The sequence below is a fragment of the Musca domestica genome, unplaced genomic scaffold, assembly GCF_030504385.1.
Source record: "Musca domestica strain aabys unplaced genomic scaffold, Musca_domestica.polishedcontigs.V.1.1 90, whole genome shotgun sequence".
NCBI classification, from domain to species: Eukaryota; Metazoa; Arthropoda; class Insecta; order Diptera; family Muscidae; genus Musca; species Musca domestica.
Genome location: NW_026712436.1, coordinates 1,388,042 through 1,414,518, shown reverse-complemented (window position 1 = coordinate 1,414,518; position 26,477 = coordinate 1,388,042). Strand labels below are relative to the sequence as shown.

Below are 26,477 nucleotides of genomic sequence, written 5' to 3'. Positions count from 1 at the left end.
GTTCATGCCTGACCTAGCACTAATGCAAATATTGGGATTTGCAAAATTGGATTATCCTTTCTCTTTCTGTGCAGTAGAATATATTTTTTTTTTTTTTTGAGAATTCCTACCTTTTGTGCGGGAGTCAAAAGAAGGAGTGAACCGATATTGCCCATCTCCGAACTCGATCTAAGTTTAATAAAATTATGAAGATGTACCAAGTTTGACCAAATCGTATACTCCCTTCGAGAGTGATCGTGCCCACCATCCAGCCAGACAGACGGACGGATCTCGCTAGATCGACTCCAAATATCCTGAAACGGATGTGGTCTAAAGAGTCCTAGGGTCTAAAACCGTTATTTCGATGAGGTACGTTTTAGTTGTATTACCCTATCTAGCCATATGGCTGAGGTTATAAAAATCCTCATTCAAAAATACCCTTTAGTTCGTTCATGATTTATACAGCACTATTAGACCGATAACTTCTCAATTGTCAGGGATGTGAAGTTTTCTTATATGTGGGACCAAAATAGCCTCTTACCATTCGTAGATATTATAGCACTGTCTGGAATTTAAAAATAATCGCTCCTGCCATTTTCAAAGCGCTATCAGATATTCTGTGCAATCCCCAGGATTAATGTGCTGACCTACGTGCAATTGCCAGACAGGGCTTAATATCCCCATATTTTCTCAACAGGCCTTGCTCTCAAGGTGACGATATTTGCTAGTTGACAGCAACCTTTTTTATTAATACCTTTTTAATTCCACTCTAAATTTTTGCGGGAATTTTTGCAAATGATATGGGGTATTACCGGCATGGCAAGTTGAGAGCTTTGTTGCTTCATTTTTTTTTTTGTTTTTTGCTAAACAGTTCCGGCGGTGTTATGGTTTGTTTATCTCGCAGATACCACTCGCTCGGCTCATTCACTACCTTAACTTCTTTGCTGTTGCTGCTGCTGCTATTGCGGCCACTGCTGTTGCCATTCCGATGATGGAGTCGATTCGAGTCGTCATGTTACTGGGGTTTTTGTTGTTGTTGCCGTTGTGGTTTTGTTGGTCTTCTGGTTGACTTTTTTCCGTAGAGTGTTTTGTGAGCACGGCGCAGCACTCCGCTGAGCTGAGCCGGTGTTAGTGAGTGTGTTTTGATTTTTTCCCTCTGTACGTATGTATGTATGTCTGCTTTGCTTTTATTTGTTTGTTTTGTGCCTGTTGCGCAGCGGTGACGATGCGGTTCACTGCCGTGGCTCTGGTGGGGAGATAATGTGAAGCATTAGTAAAGTTTTTAGTTTTTAGCGAACCTTGCCAGAGAGAGTGCGTGTATCGGGCGGTATTGTTTTGTCATTTTTCGTACGGTCGCGGCGATACCAGCACAAAACAAATTGAAACGAATCCGTAATCGAATGTTGTTGTTTCTTTTTTTTAGTGAGTAAATGCAATTCGAAGCAACAGCAACAATAAAATATAAATAAAGAATTAAGAATTGCCGATCAAAAGAAAAGTTGCCAAAAAATACGAAAAGGAATTACAAAGTGTGCATTTTTGAAAAAAAAAGAAAACAAAGCAAGAAAGCAACAAAGAAAGGAAGAAGAATCGCAAGAATTACCCCCCAAAAAAGAGTAATGCCAGTGAGAAATAGCGGTTCATACGGGAATTAAAAGTGCAATGCTATAAAAGAAGAAGAATTTCTACGCTCGCTCGCCCGCTCACCTCAGTAGTGTCGACTAGAGTTCTCTCCTCTGTATTGTTGCAAAATAGCCGTGTCGAAAAACACGTTTTGTTTTTCTTTCGATTTGCTTATTTCTTTTTTAAACGAAACGAAAAAATTAACAAAAACAACAAAACGACCACAATAACTGCTGCAAGAAAATAACAAATTAGCAAGAATTTTTACCTACAAAAAGTACGTGGGAAAAAAATTTAAATACCTTCATACCTACCTACCTAAAGTGTGTTTTTTTAACAAAAGCTAAACAATTAAAAACGAAATGGACAAATTGTGGGGCTTTTTCCAAAGCCAATTTTGAGTGGAATTATTTGGAGAACATTAGTGAAATAGATGCTACAATTTTAATTGTTAAAAAAAAACAATAAAAAAATGTCAAAATAAAAATAGTAACAATTAGCCAGTAAAATCGACGTCATGTTTGGCCGGGCCGAGCTTTTTAAACTCTTCATAAGTAATCTCGGCTTAACTCTAGTTTAGTAAAATCTCTTCAAATCAAAAAAAGTCTGTAAGTTCGGCCGGGCCGAACTTTGAATACTCTCCACCATTTGGAACGAATTTGGCAATATTCAAAAACAATACAATCCGTTAAAAATTCTGTTAAAAACTTAAAAATACCGAATATATAACGGCTACATATTAGGGTCTATACGACGACGTGGACCTGCATGGGCAACTTTTGTCATAAACCATTACAATATTCAAATGCGAAACATGAAAAACAATCGGTGAATAATGTAGCTAAAATCATCAAAATAGCGAATATAGGGAGGTACCATGGCTGTAGTATTCATTACGAAATTTAAATACCAAATTTGAAACAATTCCGGTGAATTATGTCGCTAAAATCATCAAAATACTGAATATCGTGTGGTACCGTTATATGGGGGCTATACGAAGACGTCGACTTGCACAGACAATTTTCTGTCAAAGGCTGCAGCATCCGTTACGAACTTCAAATACCAAATTTGAAAGAATTCCGGTGAATAATGTCGCTAAAATCGTCAAAATACCGAATATCGGGAGGTACCGTTATATTGGGGCTATACGAAGACGTGGACCTGTACAGACAATTTTCTGTCGTAGGCTTTAGTATCCATTTTAAACTTCAAACATCAAATTTAAAACAATTCCGTTGAATTATGTTACTAAAATCATTAAAATACCGAATATCGGGAGGTACCGTTATATGGGGCCTATACGAAGACGTGGATCTTCACAGACAATTTTCTGTCTTGGGCTGTAGTACCCATTACGAACTTCAAATATCAAATTTGAAATAATTCCGGTGAATAATGTCGCTAAAATCATCAAAGTTCCGAATATGGGAAGGTACCGTTATATGGGGGCTATTTGAAGACGTGGACCTACGCAGAAAATTTTCTGTCGTAGGCTGTAGTATCCATTTTGAATTTCGAATACCAAATTTGAAACAATTCCGGTAAATAATGCCGCTAAAATCAACAAAGTACCGAATATCGGGGGGTACCCTAATATGGGGGCTTTATGAAGACTTGGACCTACATCACCCATATTCAATACCAAAAGTCCTGCAGACATATTACAGATTTGAGTAAACTTTTATCTACCTACTTCATTTCGTTCGAAACCTAGAGTGATTTCCACAGACGGAGAGACGGACGGACATATCGGACAATCGGACGGACAATCGCCATAGAATTTTGTGCTGATCAAGAATATATATACTTTGTGGGGACTGAAATGTATATTTCGAGGTGTTACAAACGGATTGACAAACTTAATATACCCTCCATACTATGGTGGAAAGTAAAAAAAAATCCGTCGAAAATACCGCTCAAATTAAAACCTTTATGTGGGAGCTATACGAAGACGTGTTGCTGGATAAGTAATTTTTTTTTCATAGTCTGTAGTAACGATTTCGAACTTTAAATACGAAATTCGAAACAAGTCCGGTGAATAATTTCGCTAATATCATCAAAATACCGAATAAAGGATGGTATCGTTGTATGGGGGCTATACTAAGACAGTGACCTGCATACACAATTTTCGGTCATAGGTTGTAATATTCATTACAAACTTCAAATACTAAATTTGACGCAATTCCGGTGAATAATGTCGCGAAAATCCTGGAAATAAAGCGAATATCTCGGGGTAGAGTTATATGGGTGCCATACTAAAACGAAGACCTATATAGACAAGTCTCTTCCAGGGGGTAAAATACTTACAGAGAACTTCTTGTGTAGAATTTTAGACAATTCCATTGAAAAATGTGGCTAAAACATCAAAATACCGAATGTCGGGAGGTACATTTATATGAGGGATATACGATGTAGTGGGCCTATATAGACAAATCTCTTTCAGCAGGCAAAGTTCTCACAGAGAACTCCTTCTGTAGAATTTCAGACAATGACATTAAAAAATGTGACTGAAATCATCAAAATACCGAATGTCGGGATGTACAGTTATATGGGAGATATACGATAACGTGGCCTTATATAGACAATTCTCTTTCAGGGGGTTAAGTACGCAGAAGGAACTCCTTTATCAATTCCATTGCAAAATGTGGCTAAAATCATCAAAATACCGAATATAGGGGTATCATTATATGAGGCCTACACGGCTGTGGACCGTGGACAGACCAGAGCCAAATTTTGCGGATTCCCGGTCCAAAAGTCAGGATACAAATTCTACCGAACCGAATGCAGCTGTCGTGGGTAAGCTTATGAAAATACCTATCGACCAAGTGATCATATGGTTTTTTTGGAGTTATACCCTCAACCAAGTGGCTACAGAGGGTAGATAGGCCAAAACGTGCCTCATCGAAATGCCTAGGCCTATTTGGACCTAATTCGTTTCAGGACAATTGAAGTCGATCTAAGGGTGTCATCCGTCCGTTTGTCTGGCTGGTGCACACGATAACTCTCAAAGCGAGTATCCGATTTAGTCCAAACTTCGCACATCGTGATATTATTATCAAACTTAGATCGAGTTCGGAGGTGGGCAATATGGGTTTGTAATTGCTATGTCGAGTGTTTGAATGACCTACATTGGCCCGCTGTATCAAGTATCTGCCCCACAAAGGGTCAAAATTTGGAATTAATGATAACTCTTTCCAAAAGACAAATAAAATTTCACACATTTATATATTTTTTACTAACAAAAAATCTGGTGTGAAGATTGGATATATCGATTTTCTGCTTCTAGTACCTCCCCCTCACTACTAAAACTACTACTAAAACAAGATCTGATGTGAAGAAGGTAAATGTAGGACCACTCCTCTTCCACAGAGGATCAACATTTTGAATAATTATGTCTCTCATAAAATGTGTCCGATTGTCTTCAAGTTTCACACATCCCAATATTTGTTTTAACACAAGATCTGGTTTGAATATGGGGATATATCGGCCCACTTATTCTGGTACCCCCCCCCCCCCATGGTTCAAAATTTTGGATAGCAATGATGCTCGTAAAATGCAAAATGGGCATCCGATTCCTTTCAAACTTGTCACATCTGAATATTTCCATCAATAGCAGATCTGTTGTATAGATGGTACCTTCCCCACAAAGGCCCAGAATTTTGAATAATTATATTTCTCATAACATACAAAGCAAGTCAGAGATTCTTTTTAAGCTTGGTTTATCTAAATATTTCTCTCAACCACATATCTGATCTGAATATGAAATTTATTGGTGGCCCACTCCTTCTGGTACCTCCCTCACAAGGGGTCACTATTTTTTATAATTATAAAAAGTCAGCGATTTTCATCAAACTTCGTACATGTCTATATATCTGTTAAAATATAACGATTTTATGAAATCTTAATCCGAAAAGGGAGGAAAGTGCGAGTATACGTGACTTACTTTTTTTAGCTTTTCTTTCATAATCTACTTGGTTTTTCTGTAATTGTTTTTTGTGGTGCACAGTGTAATTTTTAACACTAACCATAACGGAAAATTTCCCCCCTTGGGTTCACATGCGCTACTTGGAATACCAAATAATTATTAACCTCCCATTCCACCACACACAGCTGTTTTTTGATTTATGCACATATATCCCTGTGTTCGATTACACCGTTGCTCCGTTGTTATCAAAAAAATGACCCTAAATAGGTCTGTCCAAGATAAATCAAAAAAATATTGGCAAATAATAAATTTTGCCAAATAACGCGAAACTGAAGTTAATGACTCGCAAAGTGAAACGGACAAATTATGACTACACACATAACTACCTATGTAGGTAGGTATACATGTGTCGATATAATTACCTTGTGATTGCAGTCAGCCAACAAATTTCAAAAAAAAGTGGACTTGACAAAAACACAAAATAAAGCCGGAAAATGACACCCACAACAAAACAGACAACAACAACATGTGCACTTTTAAATGAATTAAATTTAATTTGGTTAAAAACTTCGTTATAATTGGCCGGACATAATTTTAGACAAAACACCCACAGCTATGGGAAACAAACGTCAAATTGAAACGAATATGAAATAATCTGTCAGGAAATGATTCAATTTTGTTTGTTAAACTTGGGGTATGACATTTAACAAAAAGTGGGGAATTCATGAGGCAGGTTGAGAATTTTGACTACCTACTAGCTCATTTTTTGTGTCGGACAAAAAAACAAAAAACTTTCAAAAGTGTTTATTATTAGCCAAAACTTTACGTTTTCAATATATTTTTACTATCAAGTTCTAGTATTAATTGAAATATGAACTTTTTGAGGAAACCGGGTTATAAGAGTTACGATTACATTGTGCGACAAAATGCATTTTTTTAATAATTACATAAAAAACCTAGTAGATTGTGAAAGTTGAGGTACCAATTGAAGACATATTTATTGGTGATTTGAAAGTTTACTTTGAATGGTAACTAATAAAAAGAGGGGGAAAGTTCCCGTATTCCACATTTATTTTCGGATAAGAATTCTTCAAAAAAATTACCGTTAGCAAAACAAGTTCAAAAGTATCAGTCGGTGTTGCCGACAGATGTATACCCTCAGTCAATGTTCGATGATTTAAGTATATTTTGACTTCTGTTATGATTATTCATATTGTTGACCCTATTTGGCGGAGGTTCCGAAGGAATGGACCAATATTTACCATTTCGCATCGGACCTAAATAAATATGCTATAAAAATTATCACGTGCCAGGTTTAGACTATATCGTTACTTCCTTCATTTTAAGTATATGACACATGCGATCATTTTTAGAAAATGTTAATATGGGCGCGAGATTCCAGATATAGTCGACCTAAGTATTCCACTTTCATACCTCATCTAATTCAGATAAAAATATTGGTATGGACAAAATTACAAGAAAATCGAAGATTTATATCCAATTTCATGTGAAATCATAATTTCCGATAAATTGCAAACTTATATCAAATTTTTGGGTTGAGAGAAATATTTAGATATACCAAGATAAGTAAAGAATCGCTTACTTGTTTCGCAAGTTATGACAGATATAAGTATTGGAAATTGTGACCCTTTGTGGGTGAGATTGGTAGCGTAGCACGACGTCAAGGAAGTGAACGGAAGAAAAACGGCAACATCAGCAGAAATGGTTCGAAATGTTAAGAAGCGACTTGATCGAAACCCGCGTCGCAGTGGCAGAAAAATGGCTTGGGAGCTGTACATATCGCATTATTCCATTCGGAAAATATAGAAAAATGAGCTCGGGGTAAGCCATTGATATTCCAAAGAGTGCAAGAACTTACACCGCAACAGAAAGAAAATAGACTCAAAAAAAGTGGCGAACTGCCGAATTTGGTTTTCTCCGATGAGAAAACATTCGTTGCCCAGCAGTTTGTAAACAAACAAAATGATCGTGTTTACTTGCCAAAGAGGTCAGCTGAAAATGTGCACCTTCGGCTGGCCACCAGAACTCAAGCGCCGGCCATGGTGATGGTGTGGGCCGCCATAACAACTGATGGTCGCTCTCCGCTCGTATTAATTGATCGTGGCATGAGAATAAATACCGAATATTATCGCGGAAATATTCTGGAGGGTATAATTATAGCCTTGGTGTATTAAAGCCAAATTTACAAATTGAGGATTCTCGCTTCATTTCCAGCGCACAATGGCCACAAAAATCACCGAATACCAATCCGTGGAGCTATTGTGTCTGGAGTATTTTGGAAAGCAAAGTTAGGACTAAAAAATACCAAAGTGTCGATCACCTCAAGCAAGCGTTTCGCCGAGAATGGACCAAAATACCGCAGAGCAACATTCGGCCAGCGTGTGACGGTTTCATTGGCCGTTTGAAGGCCAAAAGTGACCAATTCGAACAAATCTAAACTTATTCTATGATGCTATTTCCGACATTTTTTTACTTTTACTCGATAAAATTTGAAAAAAGAAATAAAAAATTATTGAGCCTTTATATGGCCATATATATGGCTGAGGGTATAAAAAGGTCGGAGTGGCCCGTTTGGTGAGTTGGTGAGTTTTCTTCCAAAACCAAAAATACCCCCAGCCATTAAATATATTTTGACATCCGTTATGATTATTCAAACTCTTGACCACTTTTTTTGGGGAGAACTAAAGCAGTGGTCCAATATTGTCCACTTCACATGAACCTAAGTCATAGCTGAATATCAACTACTTCCCTCACTTTATATGAGATATTGGAATGTGTGAAATTTGAAGTCAATCGCACTCTTGTGACATATTTTACAAGAGTTATGATTATTTAAAATGTTACCCCTTTCAGGGGGAGGTACTACAATGAGGGGGTCGATTTGTCCTTCTTGTGGTGGTAATATGAGTCTAAACTGAGTTTGAACGATATTGAATGATCCCTCAACTATGAGCTTACTTTCATTTTATGAAGTAATTTATATTCTTTTAAAATTATGACATTTTGTAGGGAGAGGTACCAGAAGGAGTGGACAGATATTGTCCATCTCCGAATTCGATAATGTAGAGAAATTGCCAGCCCGAAAAAGCGGATGGACGGACACAGCTATATCGACTCCAATTTTCTTGAGACACGTTTTGGCCATATCAAATGGTATATACCCCCCATAGCCATATGACAAAAGGGTAGCATTAAGATGTTGTCAGCAATATTGCCGAAGACACTATGTACCTAAAATGTAAAGATTTGAAGAAATCTTGTTCTGAAAATTTCAAATAATGTTCAGGGGTGAATTCTGCCCCTCTATTTAACTATTAAAACGATGATACTCGTGTCTTGAATTTAAAGCTCTAATTCCATAATCTACTGAGATTTTTTTTTTTAATTTTATTTTTGTTGCACAGTGTTCTTATTAATTTTGATACGTTGTCGGGAAGGGTCCTGAGCTTCGCACAATGTTCGAACTCTCGCTAAAATCGAATTTCCCTTGAAATATATGAGAATTGTAATTTTTTAAAAATTTGTTTTTTGACAATTTTCAATATTTTTTAGAATATCCCCTTATATTTATAGCAAGTATTAAATATCAATGACCTTCAAAAATTATTTATATCCAAAGAATTGCAGACATAAGACAGCCTTAAATAATTTGCCAAAAAAAAAACGTCTTTGTTTGATAAAGCACGTAGAAATATTTATTCGAAAGATTGATTGTTTACGTATGGCGGACGTAATGCCATTCCAGCAGTCTTATCATCAGACTATATGTGGAGTTGACACGTTATATACCCTACCCTAGCCATATACGGATGTTTTAATTAACATTTCCCCAGTCAGGATTGAGAACAAGTCAATGACAGCTTTCGGATACAAAAACAATTACAACATGGAGTGCATTGCTGTTTAAACACCATCCAACAAAAGGAAAATGCGGAAAATATGTCCTGATTGACGATTTAAAAATTTGAATTGCATTTTTTAAAGAAAACATTTTTCACTCCATATTTTCATTGAACAAGAAGCCTATTTCGATTAAAAGCAATTTGGGTATTTGTATTAAAATTTGATGATTTCTATCCAAATGTTCCAATAAATCAAAGCCAAAATTCACATTTGAAAATTCATTTTAATTGAACAATTTTCGATATAAATTCATTCCGTTTGTAACACCTCGAAACATATATTTTAGACGCCACAAAGTATATATATTCTTGATCAGCACAAAATTATATGTCGATTTAGCGATGTCCGTCCGTCTATCCGTCTGTGGAAAATGTAGTAGGTTGATAAAAGTTTACTCAAATGTGTATTATGTCTGCAGGACTTTTGGTATTGAAAATGGGTGATGTAGGTTCACATTTTGGTATAGCCCTATATAACGGTACCTCCCGATATTCGGTATTTTGATGATTTTAGCGACATAATTAACCGGAATTGTTTCAAATTTGATATTTGAAATTCGTAATGAATACTACAGCCTAAGACAGAAAATTGTCTGTTCAGATCCAGGTCTTCGTACAGCCCCCATATAATGGTACCTCCCGATATTCGGTACTTTGTTGATTTTAGCGACATTATTCACCGGAATTGTTTCAAATTTGGTATTTGAAGTTCGTAATGAATACTACAGCCTAAGACAGAAAATTGTCTGTTCAGATCCAGGTCTTCGTACAGCCCCCATATAATGGTACCTCCCGATATTCGGTACTTTGTTGATTTTAGCGACATTATTCACCGGAATTGCTTCAAATTTGGTATTTGAAGTTCGTAATGGGTACTACAGTCCAAGACAGAAAATTGTCTGTTCAGATCCAGGTCTTCGTATAGCCTTCATATAATGGTACCTTCCGATATTCGGTACTTTGTTGATTTTAGCGACATTATTTACCGGAATTGTTTCAAAGTTGGTATTTGAAGTTCGTAATGGGTACTACAGCCCAAGACAGAAAATTGTCTGTGAAGATCCACGTTTTCGTATAGGCCACATATAACGGTACCTCCCGATATTCGGTATTTTGATGATTTTAGCAACATAATTTACCGGAATTGTTTCAAAATTGGTATTTGAAGTTCGTAATGGATACTACAGCCTAAGACAGAAAATTGGCCATGTAGGTCCACGTCTTTGTATAGCACCCATATAACGGTACCCCCGATATTTAGTATTTTGATAATTTTAGCGACATTATTTACCAGAATTGTTTCAAATTTCGCATTTGAAGTTCGTAATGGATACTACAGCCTATTACAGATTGTCTGTGCAAGTCCACGTCTTCGTATAGCCCCCATATAACGGTACCGCCGATATTCGGTATTTTGATGATTTTAGCGACATTATGTACCGGAAATATTTCAAATTTTGTATTTGAAGTTCGTAATGGATACTACAGCCTATGACAGAAAATTGTCTGTGCAGGTCCACGGATTATAACCCCATGGTACCTCCCTATATTCGTTATTTTGATGATTTTAGCTACATTATGAAAAGATTCTTTTTTTATAGTTCAAGTTTCGCATTGGAATATTGTAATAGCTTATGACAAAAGTTGCCTTTACAGGTCCACGTTGTCGTATAGACCCTAATATACAGTTACTTTCAGTATTTTTAAGATTTTAACAGAATTTTTAACAGGTTTTATTTTTTGAAAATTGCCAAATTTGTACCAAATCGTGGACGGTATTCAAAGTTCGGCCCGGTCGAACTTACAGTTTTTTACTTGTTCACTTATCTTGCCTTCTACATAATTTTTAATTCGCTCAACAAATGTCTGATTCGCCTTCTGTAGATTCTTATTACTTGTTTGTTTCTGTACAAAAAATACATAAATAAATACATTTAATGAGGTATCCTAATTAAGAAAGCGACGACTATAAATGATTAAGAAAGAAAAAAAATATAAATAAACTAATTTAGAATACGGACATGAGTAACTGTTTGTCAGCTGTTGTCAGTAACATATTTGGCCAAGTCAGTTTCTTTTTATGAAAGCGTTTATTTATTTTATTTTTTATTTCTTATGGTTTGATATTCCTGTTCAAGTGGCCGTTCCTGCGAATAATGGCCTTACTTTGATTATTTAATCAGCAGCTATATAGCTAGCGGCTGCGACAATGTTGATGTCCCGAAAAATCTGACTTCGAATGGTTGGGCAGTTAGAATTATCGTGGCATTCGGAGGTGGTCTGCTGATGATCATTATTACTACGAGCTGATGACGTCATTTTTCAGAGCTTGTGACTCGATCCCGATCCTTTCTACCGATGTCAAGCTTTCTGGCCATCAGTTAAGACAAAAATCCCATAGCATAAAACGGACATTGAATTTCAATAGATGGTAAAGGTTGAGCCCTAGCGAGACTGGAGTATGCAAAAATATATCAACCTTTGCTTGTGGCGCTATCCTAGTTATTGAAAATTGATATACAGGGTGAGATAAAAAAACTGCAACAAAGTCAAACGCCATAATTTTTACACTTTTTTTAAATTTTATTGAATGAAAGCAAAAAATGTCGGAAATGGCATAAAATTTTACAATAAATTTAGATTTGTTCGATTTGGTCACCTTTGGCACGAATAATGGCCTTCAAACGGCCAATGAAACCGTCACACACTGCCCGAATGTTGCTCTGCGGTATTTTGGCCCATTCCGGGCAACACGCTTTCTTGTGGTGATCGACTCTTTGGTATTTTTAGTGCCAAGCTTGCTTTCCAAAAAAATTCAGACACAATAGTCCAACGGATTGTTATCCGGAAATTTTGGTGCCCATTGTGCCCTGGAAATGAAGCAAATAGAATGTCCAAGTTCTGCGGTCAAAATGTTTGCATGCCCAAGGCTTTAATAAACCCTCCAAAATATTTTCGCGATAATATTCGGCATTTATTCTGATACCACGGTCGATTAATACGAGACCATCGGCTGTTATGGCGGCCCACACCATCACCATGGCTGGCGCTTGAGTTCTGGTGGCCAACCGAAGGTGCCTCTTCGGCATGTAAACACAATCGTTTTGTTGGTTTACAAGCTGCTGGACAACGAATGTTTTCCCATCGGAGAAAACCGAAATTGGCAGTTCATCACTTTCAGTTGCGGTGTAAGTTCTTGCACTTTTTGGAATTCAATAGCTTTACCCCGAGCTCATTTTTCAATATGTGCGGAATAGAATATCACAATATGTTCAGCTCACGAGCCATTTTTTGGCCACTGCGACGCGGGTTTCGATCAAGTCGCTTCTTTACTTTTCGAACCATTACTGCATATGTTGCTGTTTTTTTCCGTCCACTTCCTTGATGCCTTGACCAATATCACGGTAGCGAGCGATGGTACGAAAGTCAAAAGATTTATTCACATTTAAATTCTGGAGTGCTCTAACGATAGCCACTTGTGCTTTTCCAGCCAAATATAAAGAAATCACACTATCACGATTGAATACCATCACGAATAACATTTTTTCTGGAAAAATGGTCCGATAAGTACTATTTTTATAACAGATCTTGTGTTAATAGAAATATTGAGATCTGCCAATTTGAATTGATTTGGATGTTAATTTCGCGGTTAATGGGCTTCATTTTTCACCCTTTGTGGGGGAGGTACCAGAAGGAGAGGATCCATTCGCCTTTTATGAGCTTAATGAATATTCAAAATTCCGACCTTTGGGGGGAGGTACCAGAAGGAGTAAACCGATGTATTCTATCTTGGCACCAGACCTTGGATTATAAAAATTATGTGGATGTGTGAAATTTCAAAATTTCGACCCTTATCTAGCACTGATGAATATATTAGGATTCGCACAGTTGGAGCAAAATCGGATTATCGTTTCTCTTTCTGTGAAAAAAATATTGTGGGGAAGGTACCAGAATGAGTGGACCGATATTTGCCACCTCCGAACTCGAACTAAGTTGGACAAAAATATAACGATGTACCAAGTATGGACCAATTCGGATACTCCCTTCGGATACTCATCGTGCGCACCAGCCAGCCAGACAGACAGATGGACGGACGGACATCGCTAGATCGACTTCAACTGCCCTAAAACAGATTTGGTCCAAAGAGACCTAGGGTCTAAAACTATTATTTCAATGATACACGTTTTGACCGTATCAAATGATATATACCCTCTCTAGCCATATGGCCGAGGGTATAAAAAATAATTTAAAGTTGTCAACATTGGTATGTACCGGTAGGTCTTGGCGACTACTTTGATTTCGTCGCTAACTTACCGACAAATGTTGTAATTTTCCGAAATTATAAGCATTTTAATTTTACCGACTTTTTGCCGGTAACTCAAAAATGAGTTAGAGAATTGCACTACATGTATCCCAAATAACTTCGAGATTAAATACTTCAACACTTGCGTTGTGGAAAGGTTTTCGACGTGGGAAAAAAATGTATTTGGTAACGCCGATTTTATTCGAGTTTGGAAGTTCTACGCTTGTAAACACATTCGTCACGCTTGCATTTTCCAACAGCATGTGTGTGTGCATGCAAATTTCAATACAATTTCCAAATTTGTATAACTCAATATTTTTTTATTTCAATAACTTTTTCCTGTAATTCCACGTTTTTTGTTAAATTGCATTTCCTTTGTCCTCTCAATCTACTTACAGATTCATAACTCGTTCACAGCGTGCCACTTCGGCTGGTATCATCAATGGTGGTGGCGGTGGTGGTGGACAGCCCTGTGATTCATCAACGTCTGCCTGCAATTCGCCCATACAAAGCGGTCGTTTATCACCGACGTTGTCGTCGTCCATAGCGCCGACAACGAGAGCATCTCCTTCATCATCATTACAGCAACAGCAACAACAACCAGATATACCTCCTCATCTTTCGAAATCGCCAACTGCTGCTGGTGCTGCTGTCCACTTGGGAAAAACTGAAAACGGCTTTGCTGCTGCAATTGGTGGTGTTAACGACGACATGACCAACAATTCTGGCCGTGGCGTCAGTGTAAAACCACCTCCAGTTACAAAAACGCCTGGCGTAGCCGAAGACAACAACAGCATCAATACAATAGCGGCAACAACAACAACAACGCCGACGACGACAACAAAGATAAAGAAAAAGTCAAATGCCTTGGATTTGATGAACAGTCAAATTCCATTAAGCGACGAGAACAAAGCCAGCAAAACAAAGGCGGAGGCAACACCGCCAGCCACCACTGGCAGCGTCAGCAACAGCAATCCGTCAAATCAGACTGGGTTAAATACTGTAGCGGTTGTTGCAACAACTCCAGCGGTCATATCAGGTAATTTTCCACCTCATATTTGTTTTGCTATCCCTCTCTCGGTTTCGTTCCAGCAACAAAAAAAAAACAGACAAAGTACTTAGCCATCGAACAGCAGACATCTGGCTGGATGGACATACTTTGTCTGTCCACCATATTTTTTGTGTTTTTAGTTGTTTTTTGCTTTTCCATGGAATGTCATGGATGGAAATCCATCCATGTTTGTTGCTTTGTTCGTTTCGTATTTATTTTGAGCCACATTTTCATTTCGTTGGAATGCATTCGCCACATGTTTATGTTCTCGGCTGACATTCATCACTCTTTCCTTTTTCCACATTATGTGTAAATTTAATAAAAAAATGAAAAAAAAAAAAAATAAAAATTTATTTTGTTTCATGTTGATTTTGTTGTTGTATGTGCTACGTTATTAATTATTGTGGCATGTTTATAGTTTGTTTGATATTTACCACCAGGTTAAATGGTTATTTGTTACTAAACAACATATGGAAGAGCACCCTGCACCCTACACAGAACATATTTGTTATCATTCATTTATCACTTCAAACATTCTGGACTATTTGTTCAGCAACTCATTTTTATTTTTAAGAAATAAATTAGTAAAGATGTTAAAAAATCGATTGATCAACTTTTAGTTTTGAAAAGTCCAAAAGTCAAAAATATTCGACGAATAACGTGTTTTATATCTTCCACCACATAATGAAGGGGTTATGTTAATTTTGTTATTCCCTATAATCATAATGTAGTCCCCTACATCATAAAATTCTATTTCAAGTTATCCATGATTGTCCGTCTGCCAAATCAAAGTCCATTGCCCGTATAATATTTGGTATTGAAAGTGGGCTATAGGTCACCGATTTGGTATAGTCCCCACATTTTAGCCATATTTTGTATACCCTCAACCATTTTATGGAAGGAATACTAATGTTAGACCCTACAGATTATATATATACAGGGTAAGATAAAAAATCTGCAACAAAGTCAAATGCCATAATTTTAAATTTTTTTTGACATTTTATTGAATGACAGCAAAATATGTCGGAAAGAGCAATTTTAGAATTAGTTTACATTTGTTCGAATTGGTCACCTTTGGCACGAATTACGGCCTTCAAACGGCCAATGAAACCGTCACACCCTGTCCGAATGTTGCTCTGCGGCATTTTTGGCCAATCCCGGCGAAGCGCTTGCTTGAGGTGATCGACACTTTGGAATATTTTAGTGCCAACCTTGCTTTCTAAAATACTCCAGACACAATAGTCCAACGAATTGGTATCCGGAGATTTTGGTTGCCATTGTGCGCTGGAAATGAAGAGAGGAACCTCATTTTGTAACCATTCTTGGTTGGCGCATGCAGAGTGCGATAGTGCTGATCTGCGGCCAAAATGTTTGCATGTCCAAGGCTTTAATACACCCTCCAGAATATTTTCGCGCTCTCAGCTCTCATATATATATTTATCCGATTTGATGTTTATTGTGCACCAAATAGCCCAAGTTGACTGAAATTTGAAATTTGGTGAAAATCGGTTCAGATATAGCTTATTGTACTTGTTTCTTTTATATTAAGTTTGTCAGAGCCTGGACCAGGGCGATAAAGTCAAAAGGGGTTTAACATTATTTTCCATGCACCATTGCTCCAAGATCGCTATATTATGCATCGACCTGCTTCGCTTTAGAATTACCCAGAATTGTCTTAGAGATTGGTAGCCCAGAGTTCTAGGTTCCGCACGTACCAATGCGAAGACCAGCTATGTGGGATGCACTTCCCTCTTGATTAGGTGTTGTTACGCACCAAGGCGGTATCAAGAGGTAAAGCTGAAGTTCGGCGACACGCCAATTTCCAGTACTAAGATTAGCATTCTGTTTCTCAATCAGCTTCATGATCTCCTTCAATTCCATAATATGATGTGAAATCCAGATCAAAGTCATAATTCCGCATGGAATCTCACAGATTGGCACGCCGGCGACTTTACTGCCTTCCCCAAGGGATTCGAGCAGAAACTAGGATATCTACAGATTCCTTATTTTTCCATTTAATGACCCTGGCTCCCTTATAGATAAAAGCTCAGCCAATCTGTGCGACCTCATCCAATAGGTAGATGAGCCGGATCATCCCAGCTATCAGCAGCCAATGATATTCGCTGATGGGGTCAATCTGATCAATAACCGCTATTTTCAGATCATCCGTTCTATTAAGCAGATGGATGATTCTGCTTCGGTTTTGAGTCGGAAATCAGCAGAACCCGCTTTCGCCTTCCTACTAGTGGGCTTCCCACTAAAGCATACGAGACGTCGCCACCACTTTCTTCCCCTTGGCTTGCTGTTTCTCAGTAGTTTGTAGCCACTGATCACCTTCGATTGACAACTCAGCAGACAAGATATCTTTAGCCTTCGTTGTAGGTAACTCTGCCTCTGTCCACCTGTTGTCCACCACCTTCTCTCCGCGGTAACGGGTTGCGATGATGAATTAACTCTCCTCTTCTTCTTTTAATTATTATAACTCCGGTACCGTCAATTTGACCAAAGTCCTTACCATCCCTTTCTTTGGAGGGTGGTACTTCCGACTCTGTCACATCAGAGGTCTTTTTTGAAGGCTTCATTGTCATAGTTTCTTTTAATACAACATTTCCAGATGAGCAGGGGCTTCCCGCAGGCATTTGGGGCTTTGCGAGGTTTCACCACTGTTCTGATCCCATAATGTTGCGTTAGGATACGTTTTCTCGAACTTCCTAATGAACTTCAGGTTCAGGTTGCGCTGGGACTTTTCAGATCGACTACCTTGGCAGTCAAGCCTTGACTAAAATCGCTAATACAATATTGAGGCAAAAAGTCAAAAGTTGGAATAATATTAGCTTTCGTAAGGTGTCTGATTTTCTTAACACTTAGCACATCCCAATATTTTTGACGATCTTTTTTTTGCAAAAAATTAGAAATGGGCATTTTGAAGTACATTTTTGAGAATATGCACCAACAAATCATATCATATTGTTCCTTTCGCACCGATCTTCTTAGCTCAGACTACCAGAAACACTAAAGCTAAAAACATATTCACACCCATATAACAAATTAGCAAACGAAAGCTTCACTCGCGTGTAAAAACAAACGAACCTGAGCTCAGGGTACGTCGTAATATTTAGATAAGACTTAGGTCAGGTTCGTAAATGGGCAATAATGACCCACTAATTCTTGTACCTCCCACAGTACCTCCATAACTTCTTTAAAGTAATAAACCAATGTCCGAATTTCTTCAAATTTTGCACTTCCCAATTATTCTATCTATAGTATGGAAATGTTATATATCACTATTCCTGGTATCTCCTCCACAAAAATTTGAATATATCTAACTTTAATCTGAAATAACGAAATGGGTATGAGTTTGCCATTATTAGTGTGCTGAAAATGGCACATACGGCTGCCAAATTTTTGCTGATGAAACTCATTGAATACAATGTTTATTCGAAAGAAAAAATTCTGAAGGGTGAAGACTTGTCGTAAGTTTAGATTGATACCAAGTACCATTATATGTGTAATACCATTTCAGATGTTCCATTTTAAAGTATGTAAACTCCGTATTTACACAACGGATTTATTTTGTAGCATTGTCTTCTATGTCTTTTATCTCTGGAACTTTATTACTTCTCTTATTTGTTTTTTCGTTTCTGTTTTATAGTCATATTTCAATTCCAATTTTTATTTACCCACATTTGTAAGCCATCATTTGAAATGAAATAGAAACAAAAACACACAACAGCCAAATACAATATTTGTTTAACATCGAGGCGTAACTTTCAATTTAAATCTTACATTTCTTCCTTCTCCTCCTCCTCCCCCCTAGCCTTTGCTGCAGTATCACATTATCACACAATGTCAATATTGAAATGTCACAAATATTTACACATTTAACGTTTATTACCGCAGTCTGGGCAAAAGCAAAGCGATGACAGGGTGTTGTAGTGTTTATTTTATTATTCTCCGTTTTTTTTTAAGTTTAAACAATGATTTGAAATTGTGGAATGCAACAGTCGCTGAGATGTCGTCGTCGCAAGACAACTGTCATATAATTTGTTTTATGGGTGGTGATAAAGAAAAAAAAAAAACAAAACACACATCAGCACAGGTTTATCGTGATGATGGAATTTATTGGGGGTTAGAAGTTCGATAGGCTTGCGTTAATTAAAAAAAAGCTAATAACCTAGCAAACTTTTGGGAGTTGGATGAGTTGAATAACCCATTCAAAGGTAATGTAAACAAACATTCGTATGCTTTACCAGTAGGGTGAAAAGAATGAGATTTTGATTAAAAAATTACAAAACAAGGAAGACCTTCGTACGTAGAAGACAATTTATAGAAGACTTCTTGCGTGAGTCTATAGAAGATTCTCTGGGTGATTTCAACATAAGTAATATCGACTTCTAGGTATAGATAATGAAGAAGACTCATTGTCGGTCTTTTTATAAGAAGAAGTACCGCTAGGTGTCTTTCTGGACCTTATCTTGCAATCTCTGTTGGGGTTTTCTTTAAAAGCTCTACTAGACTCCAATCCATTGCTCATTGAAAGCTCTCGAAATGGGCCTCTTCAACATGTAGAAGACCCTCTGGGGACTTCCGTCTGTCCATGTATTTTTGTGAACAATTTTCATTCAATTCAAAATGAGACTTTGAACACTTCATTACTTGGTTCAACGAAACTGTCGAAACCAGACCTTCGAAATGCAGGAGTACTTCTACATAATTAATAATTCTATTCTATCCTATGAGGAGGGGTACTCCAGTCAGTAAAAAATAATCGAATACACTTTTTCTATACCAGAAGTGTGCTTCGCTCGTTTTCGGGTAAAATTCGTTCAAAAACGAGCCGACACATCCTTTCCTAGCATTTTTTTTAGATTTTATCAAACCAATTACGTTGAAGAACATTGTCCCGAAACTGTAACAGAGACCTTATGGTCCACAGTGTTCATTCTAAAATTTAAGAAAAACAAGTTAAAAAGTATCACCTTCACTCCCGATCTTGTGTTTATAAAAATGTTAGGATGTGTGAAATTTGAGGCAATTCCATTTTCACACCAGATCCTGTTTGGGGTGAGGTGAACTTTTAAGAGAATTGGATGCTCAATTCGCATTTTATAATTTTTTTTTGGTTATTCAAAATTTTGACCCTTAGTGTGGGAGGTACAGGAGGAGTTGACCCATATATCCCGCCTTTACACCAGTTTATGTGCTAATAAAAATATTGGAAGATTATCGAACTCTTGTTTTATAAGAGTTATAATTATTCCAAATGTTGGCCCTTTGTGGGGATGGTACTTGATAGAGTGCGCCGATATTGTCCATTTTCGCACCTGACCTAGCACAACAAAAATATTGGCACGTTTGTTTGGGATACCGTAGCGTAAGGCGGGGAATATTAGGTTTCGGAAAGGGCCACCAATCCTCGTCAGTTCCCTGGTTTTTTCTGTGAACTTTTTGACCTTGTGTTGGGAAGGTGCCAGAAGGAGTGGACCGATTTTGCCCATCTCCGAACTCGATCTGAGTTTGACAATAATATTATGATGTACCAAGTTTGGATCAAATCGAATATTCCCTTCGAGAGTTATCGTGTGCACAAACAGACGGACACCCCTAGATCGGCTTCAAATGTCCTGAAACGGGTTTAAGGCATATTTTTGCCGTATAAAATGAGATCCCTGAATAAGACAATTAAGTTTCAGTTTCCTCTTCATCTTGACAAAGCCTGCAGTAAGCCGTGTGGCCGTTACTCCATTTGGAAGTCATGACCCTTATGATAAAATCAGCTGTGATTATTCCCATCACAAGTTGTAGGTCTGATTTCGCCATGGGTATGAGCGTCCTTTATCTCTTCTCAGAGAGCACCGGCCAAATTATCTTAGAGACATTGCACCCCTTCTCATTTGGCCAGTTTTGTTGAAATCTTCCGGAGTAATGTTTATGCATTATTCCGAAGAAATGGCACAAGGATGGCTCCACAGAGTTCATGATCTTTCAATCCATCGTCGCGGATCAACGTCTTGCCAATTCATCTGCTGATTCCTTGCCAGGGATGTTGTAATGGTCTGGAACCCAACAAAGCTTAATGATCGACTCGACTTTTTCCAGTGCATTCCTGCACTCTAAAACTGCCAAAGATTTAATGGTACACGAATGTTGTGCCTTCAGGGCCACTTGACTATTGATATGTATAGTCTCCGGGTTCTTTTTGGCAGCAGATGTATGACTTTTTTGATAGCAATAATTTTTGCCTGGAATACGCTGCAGTTGTTGTTAAGTTTTAAGAAGTTTCTGATATTCAGGCTATCCCAGAAGACCCCCGCACTCGTTCCACTTTCCATCTTAGAACCTCGCTATTACAATTAGCTCTAACTCTATTTCGAGCATTTCGACTTTACTCTCTATTTTTATACACTCCACCATAGTCTGTCTGCTAAAATCACTCTAGCTTTCGAACAAATTGAAGTAGGTTGATAACATTTTACTCGAGTGTGTGTTTGGTCTGCAGGACTATTGGTATCGAAAATAGGTTCATATAACTAGCAACATTATTCACCTGAATTGTTTCAAAATTCGTATTTGAAGATCCTTATAGGCACTACAGTCCGTGACAATAAATTATCTATGAAGGTTCAGGTCTTCGTCATAGCCCCCAAATATCGGTACCTTCACATATTCGATATTTTGATGATTTCAGCTACATTATTCACCCTATTTGTTTCTAGTTTCTTATTTGAAGATTGCAATATTTTATACCAAAATTGCTTACCCTAATATAACGGTAACTCCGTACGTTCGATATTTTTAAAGATTTTAACTAAATTTTTCAACGGATTTTGTTTTTGAAAATTTCCAAACTCATTTCAAATGGTGGAGGGTATTCGCTTCTCTTTTACTTGTTTTAAACAGGAGTAATTCGCTCCCACATAAAACATAGGAGTGCAGAGTAAACTTTATATAAAACTCGGACTCTTCGAGCACTTCGGCTCACAAGTAATTTTTATTTTCAAAAAAACGAGCAAATCTGAAGTCTGAATCCTTCTACAAATTATAGACAAATTTGCTACCACTTTAGCACTTTGGAAATCTCCAGCTCTATTTACGAATATATTACACCATTGCCTCATCTGCAGACAGAATAATAAATCTTATGTCTTCTTAGTTCTTCAATTTCCTCTTTTATCTGCAATTCTTAAATTTATTGTAACATTACTTCGACTTTCAAATGCCAATTTTCTTACAAAGTCTTTGGTCATTTACATATCTCTGTTACCACTGCAATGCGATCGCATGCTCAATCGCAATTGCTCACAGCTATTAACAAGTTATTACTTGTATGCCTGGTATCTGACGGACAATTTGTTGGCGAAACAAAACCTGAAGTCGTTCGGTTACAACTCCCAAATACGGAAATAAACCACTTGTAATTTTCTCATGGGCATAGGAAATGATTTCGTTTGGTTTTTTTTCGGGATTTAATATTCATGTTATCAGTGGAAAGCTGGTGATTATCTGACATTTGTTACAAATCGAATATTTATTAAATACTTCGTTTTTTGTTGTTTCGGTTTTATCTTTGTTTCGTCGCGGTATTGGCGGTGTTACACAACAAAACATGAATGTGTTATGTCAACCAAATCCATATAACCGGTGGCATTTTTTGTTAGTTGGCTAAACCATCCAGCCAACTAAGCAACCATTCATTCATCCACCAATCTAGCCATCCATCCGTCCATCCATTAGAGAGTGAAATACAAAACCTAACAAATTGTCTGAGCTTTGAACCAGTTTAAAAATCCATTTTTTTGGAAACGTGGGGTGGGGGGAAGAGATGTAAATACCTTTATGGCTAAAATACAACTTCAATGAGTTCGTTGTTGTCTTTTTTCGTTTTTTTTTTTTATTTTGTGAACATTTTACATTAGTTTAGCCGAAAACCTGTTGCACCGCCAAAAAAGAGGAATCTTCCAAATATCAATTTTTTCGTCATCTGATTCAAGTCGTTTAAATGGCATTTAAAAACTACCAGAAATAAATTGCCAAAGTTGTGCGGCTTTGATTTTGAGTATCTTTCGCTGATAATAACGGCATTGATTCAAGAGAAAATTTATGCAATTTAGTTGCCAGTAATGTAAGTGAAATAAAGTCCAGGGATTACAGGTGTACTAATTTTTTTTACACTGTGCGACAAAATTCAAATTTTCAATACCAAAAAAAAACCCCTATAGGTTATGAAAGTAGAGCTAAAATAAATACGTTTATCGGTGCTTTGAAAGTTTATATCGCAAAATAACATTTTATGAAATTCAGATTTAGATTTTATAAAATCCTTACATTTTAGGCATATTGTGACTTCAGTCCATAAATGAAAAAATGCAAGGTTTATTTTTTAATTGTCCTCTTCTACGTTTCTATACTATACCAGCAAGTGCCTGCCACTTCTTCAGCAAAAAGTTCACCTAAAAAATTTTAATTTGATACAACAGTTCGTGTTAATGCTAAAAATTACTCAAAATTTACATACAAAGAAAAGTAAGAAAATATAACAAAAAAATCTTTCATTTCGATTTTTAACGAAGAGGATATTAGTAAAATCAATTTACAATGGACCCACATCCAATTTTTGTGTCCAAAACTATTTCAATGTCTCCATATTTAAGCCTTAGAACCAACAGCGACTTCAATATCAAATTTCAGCTCTGTCCCAACACCACACATTTTTTGCATTCGTCGTTTGTTCATAGTATGCATTTCCAAAACCACCTCCTTCTCTCAACAACAGTGAGATCCGTATCAAATTTCAGGGTATTAACTCTATCCCTTTGTCCATTACCAAATTTAGAACTATTAAGTACTTATTTAACAATTATAGTACACATTTTCAAAATCCATCTCCATATCTCAATTTCATATACCAACAGTGACCTTAATATCAAATTTCAAGATTTCAAATCTTATAGTATGCATATGCAATACCACCTCCATATCCTAAACACAGACACCAACAATGACATCTATATCAAATGTCAAATTTCAAGGTTTAAACTCTATTCCTTTACCTGTACTTTTCGTACAATTATAGTACACATTTCCAAAAACACCTCTATATCTCAATTCCAGATACCAACTGTGACCTTAATATTTGAATTCAGAATTTAATTACTACCATTACGAAATGTAGTACCATTTTGTACAATTATAGTACTTGTATCCAATACCACCTCCGTATCATAAACACAGGCACCAATAGTGACATCTACGTCAAATTTCAGGATATCAGCTCTATTACTTCACCCAATACAAAATTTAGTACTATTTAGTACTTTTCGTACAATTAAAGTATAGTGTTGCAGACCACCCTCATATCTCAGTCCCAGATGTAAACAGAGACCTGAATATCAAATTTGTAGATTCCAGCCCTATCCCCTCACCAAATACCAAATTTAGTGCAATTTAGTAATGTTTGTACAAATATGGGACGCATTTCCAAACCACGTCTAAATATCAAAGACAGATACCATCTGCAATTCAAATATCAAATTTCAGAATTTTACCTCTATACCTTCATCCAACAACAAATGTAGTACCATTTAGTACTTTTCGAACAAATATTGGACGCATTTCTAAACTACGGCCAAATATCAAAAACAGACAGCATCTGTAATTAAAACATCAAATTTCAGAATTTTTTCTCTATCCCTGCACCCAATACCAAATATATTTCAATTTTGTACATTTAGTACACATTTCCGAAACGCCTCCATATATCCTGGCTAGACATGAACAATGACCCTAATACAAAATTTCAGATATCAAGCCCTGTCTGTCACCCAATTCCAATTTGTTCCAAATCTAGTACTATTTAGTACTTTTCGTGCACTTGTAGTATAATTTCTAGATACCAACACAAATCTCAGTATCAGTCCTGGGTTTCAGCGCTATCCTCTCGCCCAATACCACATTTAGTACTATTTAGTACTTTTCGTATAATTATAGTACACATTTCCGAAATCAACGCCATGTGCCCAGTCTACAAATCAACAGCGATCCTGATACCAAATTTAACATTTTAAGCACGATCTATTCCCTCAATACCAAATTGTACCAAATATTGTACTATTAAGTACTTTTCGTATACTTGTACTAGATATTTCCAAACCCACCACTTTATCACAAACATACCACCAATAGGGACCCCAATACAAGCTGCCTCCGTTCACCGTAAACCTAACTGTTTCAAATTTAGTACCATTTACTACAGTTTGTACCGTTAGTACACATTTCCCAAACCACCTTTATATACCAAATTTACTTTCCAAACTTGATTCCTATAAAAATTTTCAGTTTTTAGCTCTATCCATTTTAGAGGTTTGGACCATTTTGGAACTTTTTCCGCAACCTTAAACTTCGAATTTCCAAAAACCCTTTGGTCTATCCTGCACTCCTTCAGTAACTCTCATTCCAAATTTTATTCAAAATTCTTGCTCATTTTCTTTGTTTAATACAAAGTATTTGATTTTTAGTACATGTTTGGTACTTTTCGTAACCTTTTTGAAAGCAAGACTGACCTTCGTGCAAAATTTTAATATTCTAGATTCAGGTGTTGCGTCTGGGCGTTGATTCTTTTATGTATATATAGATTACCATAATTAGTACCATTTCGCACTTTTTGTACCGGTCTGGTTCGATTTTCTAAAAAAAAAAAAACAAAAAAAAAAACCCAACCCTTCCTCCATCATTGTTCGATCTTACCCGAATTTGAAGACTCTAGCTTTTTTCATACACTTTATGCCATGTCAGGTACCATTTTGTAACATTGGGCACGATTGGGGTTACATTTTAGTACTATTTTATACTCCCACTTATTCTAAACTTTAAAATTCTAGCTCTTCCATTAGCCCAATTCAAATAGTACCATATTTAGTACTTTTCGTACCGTTCTAGTAGGAATTTATTTTATCGTACACCTTTTTGTTTATCATGATCTAACATCTCCCAATCACAAAATATAACCGGTACCATAATTATAACTTGTTGTATTTTTTGTAGCCGTCTAGTACGATTTTCCAAAAACCAAGCCGTATCTTCTTTAGCTTCACCCCAAGTTTCGACCTCACCCGAGATTTTAAGACTCTAGTTTCAGGCGATTGGCCTGAGCGACACTTTAGTATGTATTTCCAGAAACCTCCCCCATATATCAGCAAGGCTTGATTTTCTTATAAAGTTTTAAAATTTTAGGTTTATCTTTTCTAGTATCCTTTAATACCTTTTTTTTAAATTTGAAGCTCGAATTTCCTAAAGACACTTAGGAACATCTATTCTAGACTCCCCCCTTATTCAAAATTTCAGAATTCTACCTCTTTCATTAGCCCAAATTCAAATAGTATCATATTTAGTACTTTTCGTACACTTCTAGTGGGGATTAGTTTTTTTCCGTACACCTGTTTGTTTGTTTATCATTATTTAGCATCTCCCAATCACAAAATATTACCCTATTATAATTGACCCCTTTTTGTATTTTCGTTCCCGTGTAGTACGATTTTGCAAAAAACCAGCATTATCCCCTTTACCTATGACTCTAGCTTTAGCCGTTTCGTCTGGTCAATCTATCAATCGGTCAAATTTTTATTAAAATATTTGCTTAAATATAAATAACCTCCTTCTTACAATATCCCGTATTGT

General features: G+C 36.8%; 1 protein-coding gene across 11 annotated transcripts in view; it reads left to right on the top strand.

Annotated features, from left to right (window-relative positions):
• The window catches only part of LOC101899622 (supervillin), a 668,298-nt gene that overhangs the window by 361,214 nt on the left and 280,607 nt on the right, over nt 1-26,477 (top strand). For all 11 annotated transcript variants that reach the window (XM_059131927.1, XM_011292396.3, XM_011292394.3 and 8 more), the window contains one exon: nt 14,152-14,792. In XM_059131927.1, the coding sequence (XP_058987910.1) occupies nt 14,152-14,792 (641 nt within the window). The remainder of the gene's footprint in view (nt 1-14,151; nt 14,793-26,477) is intronic.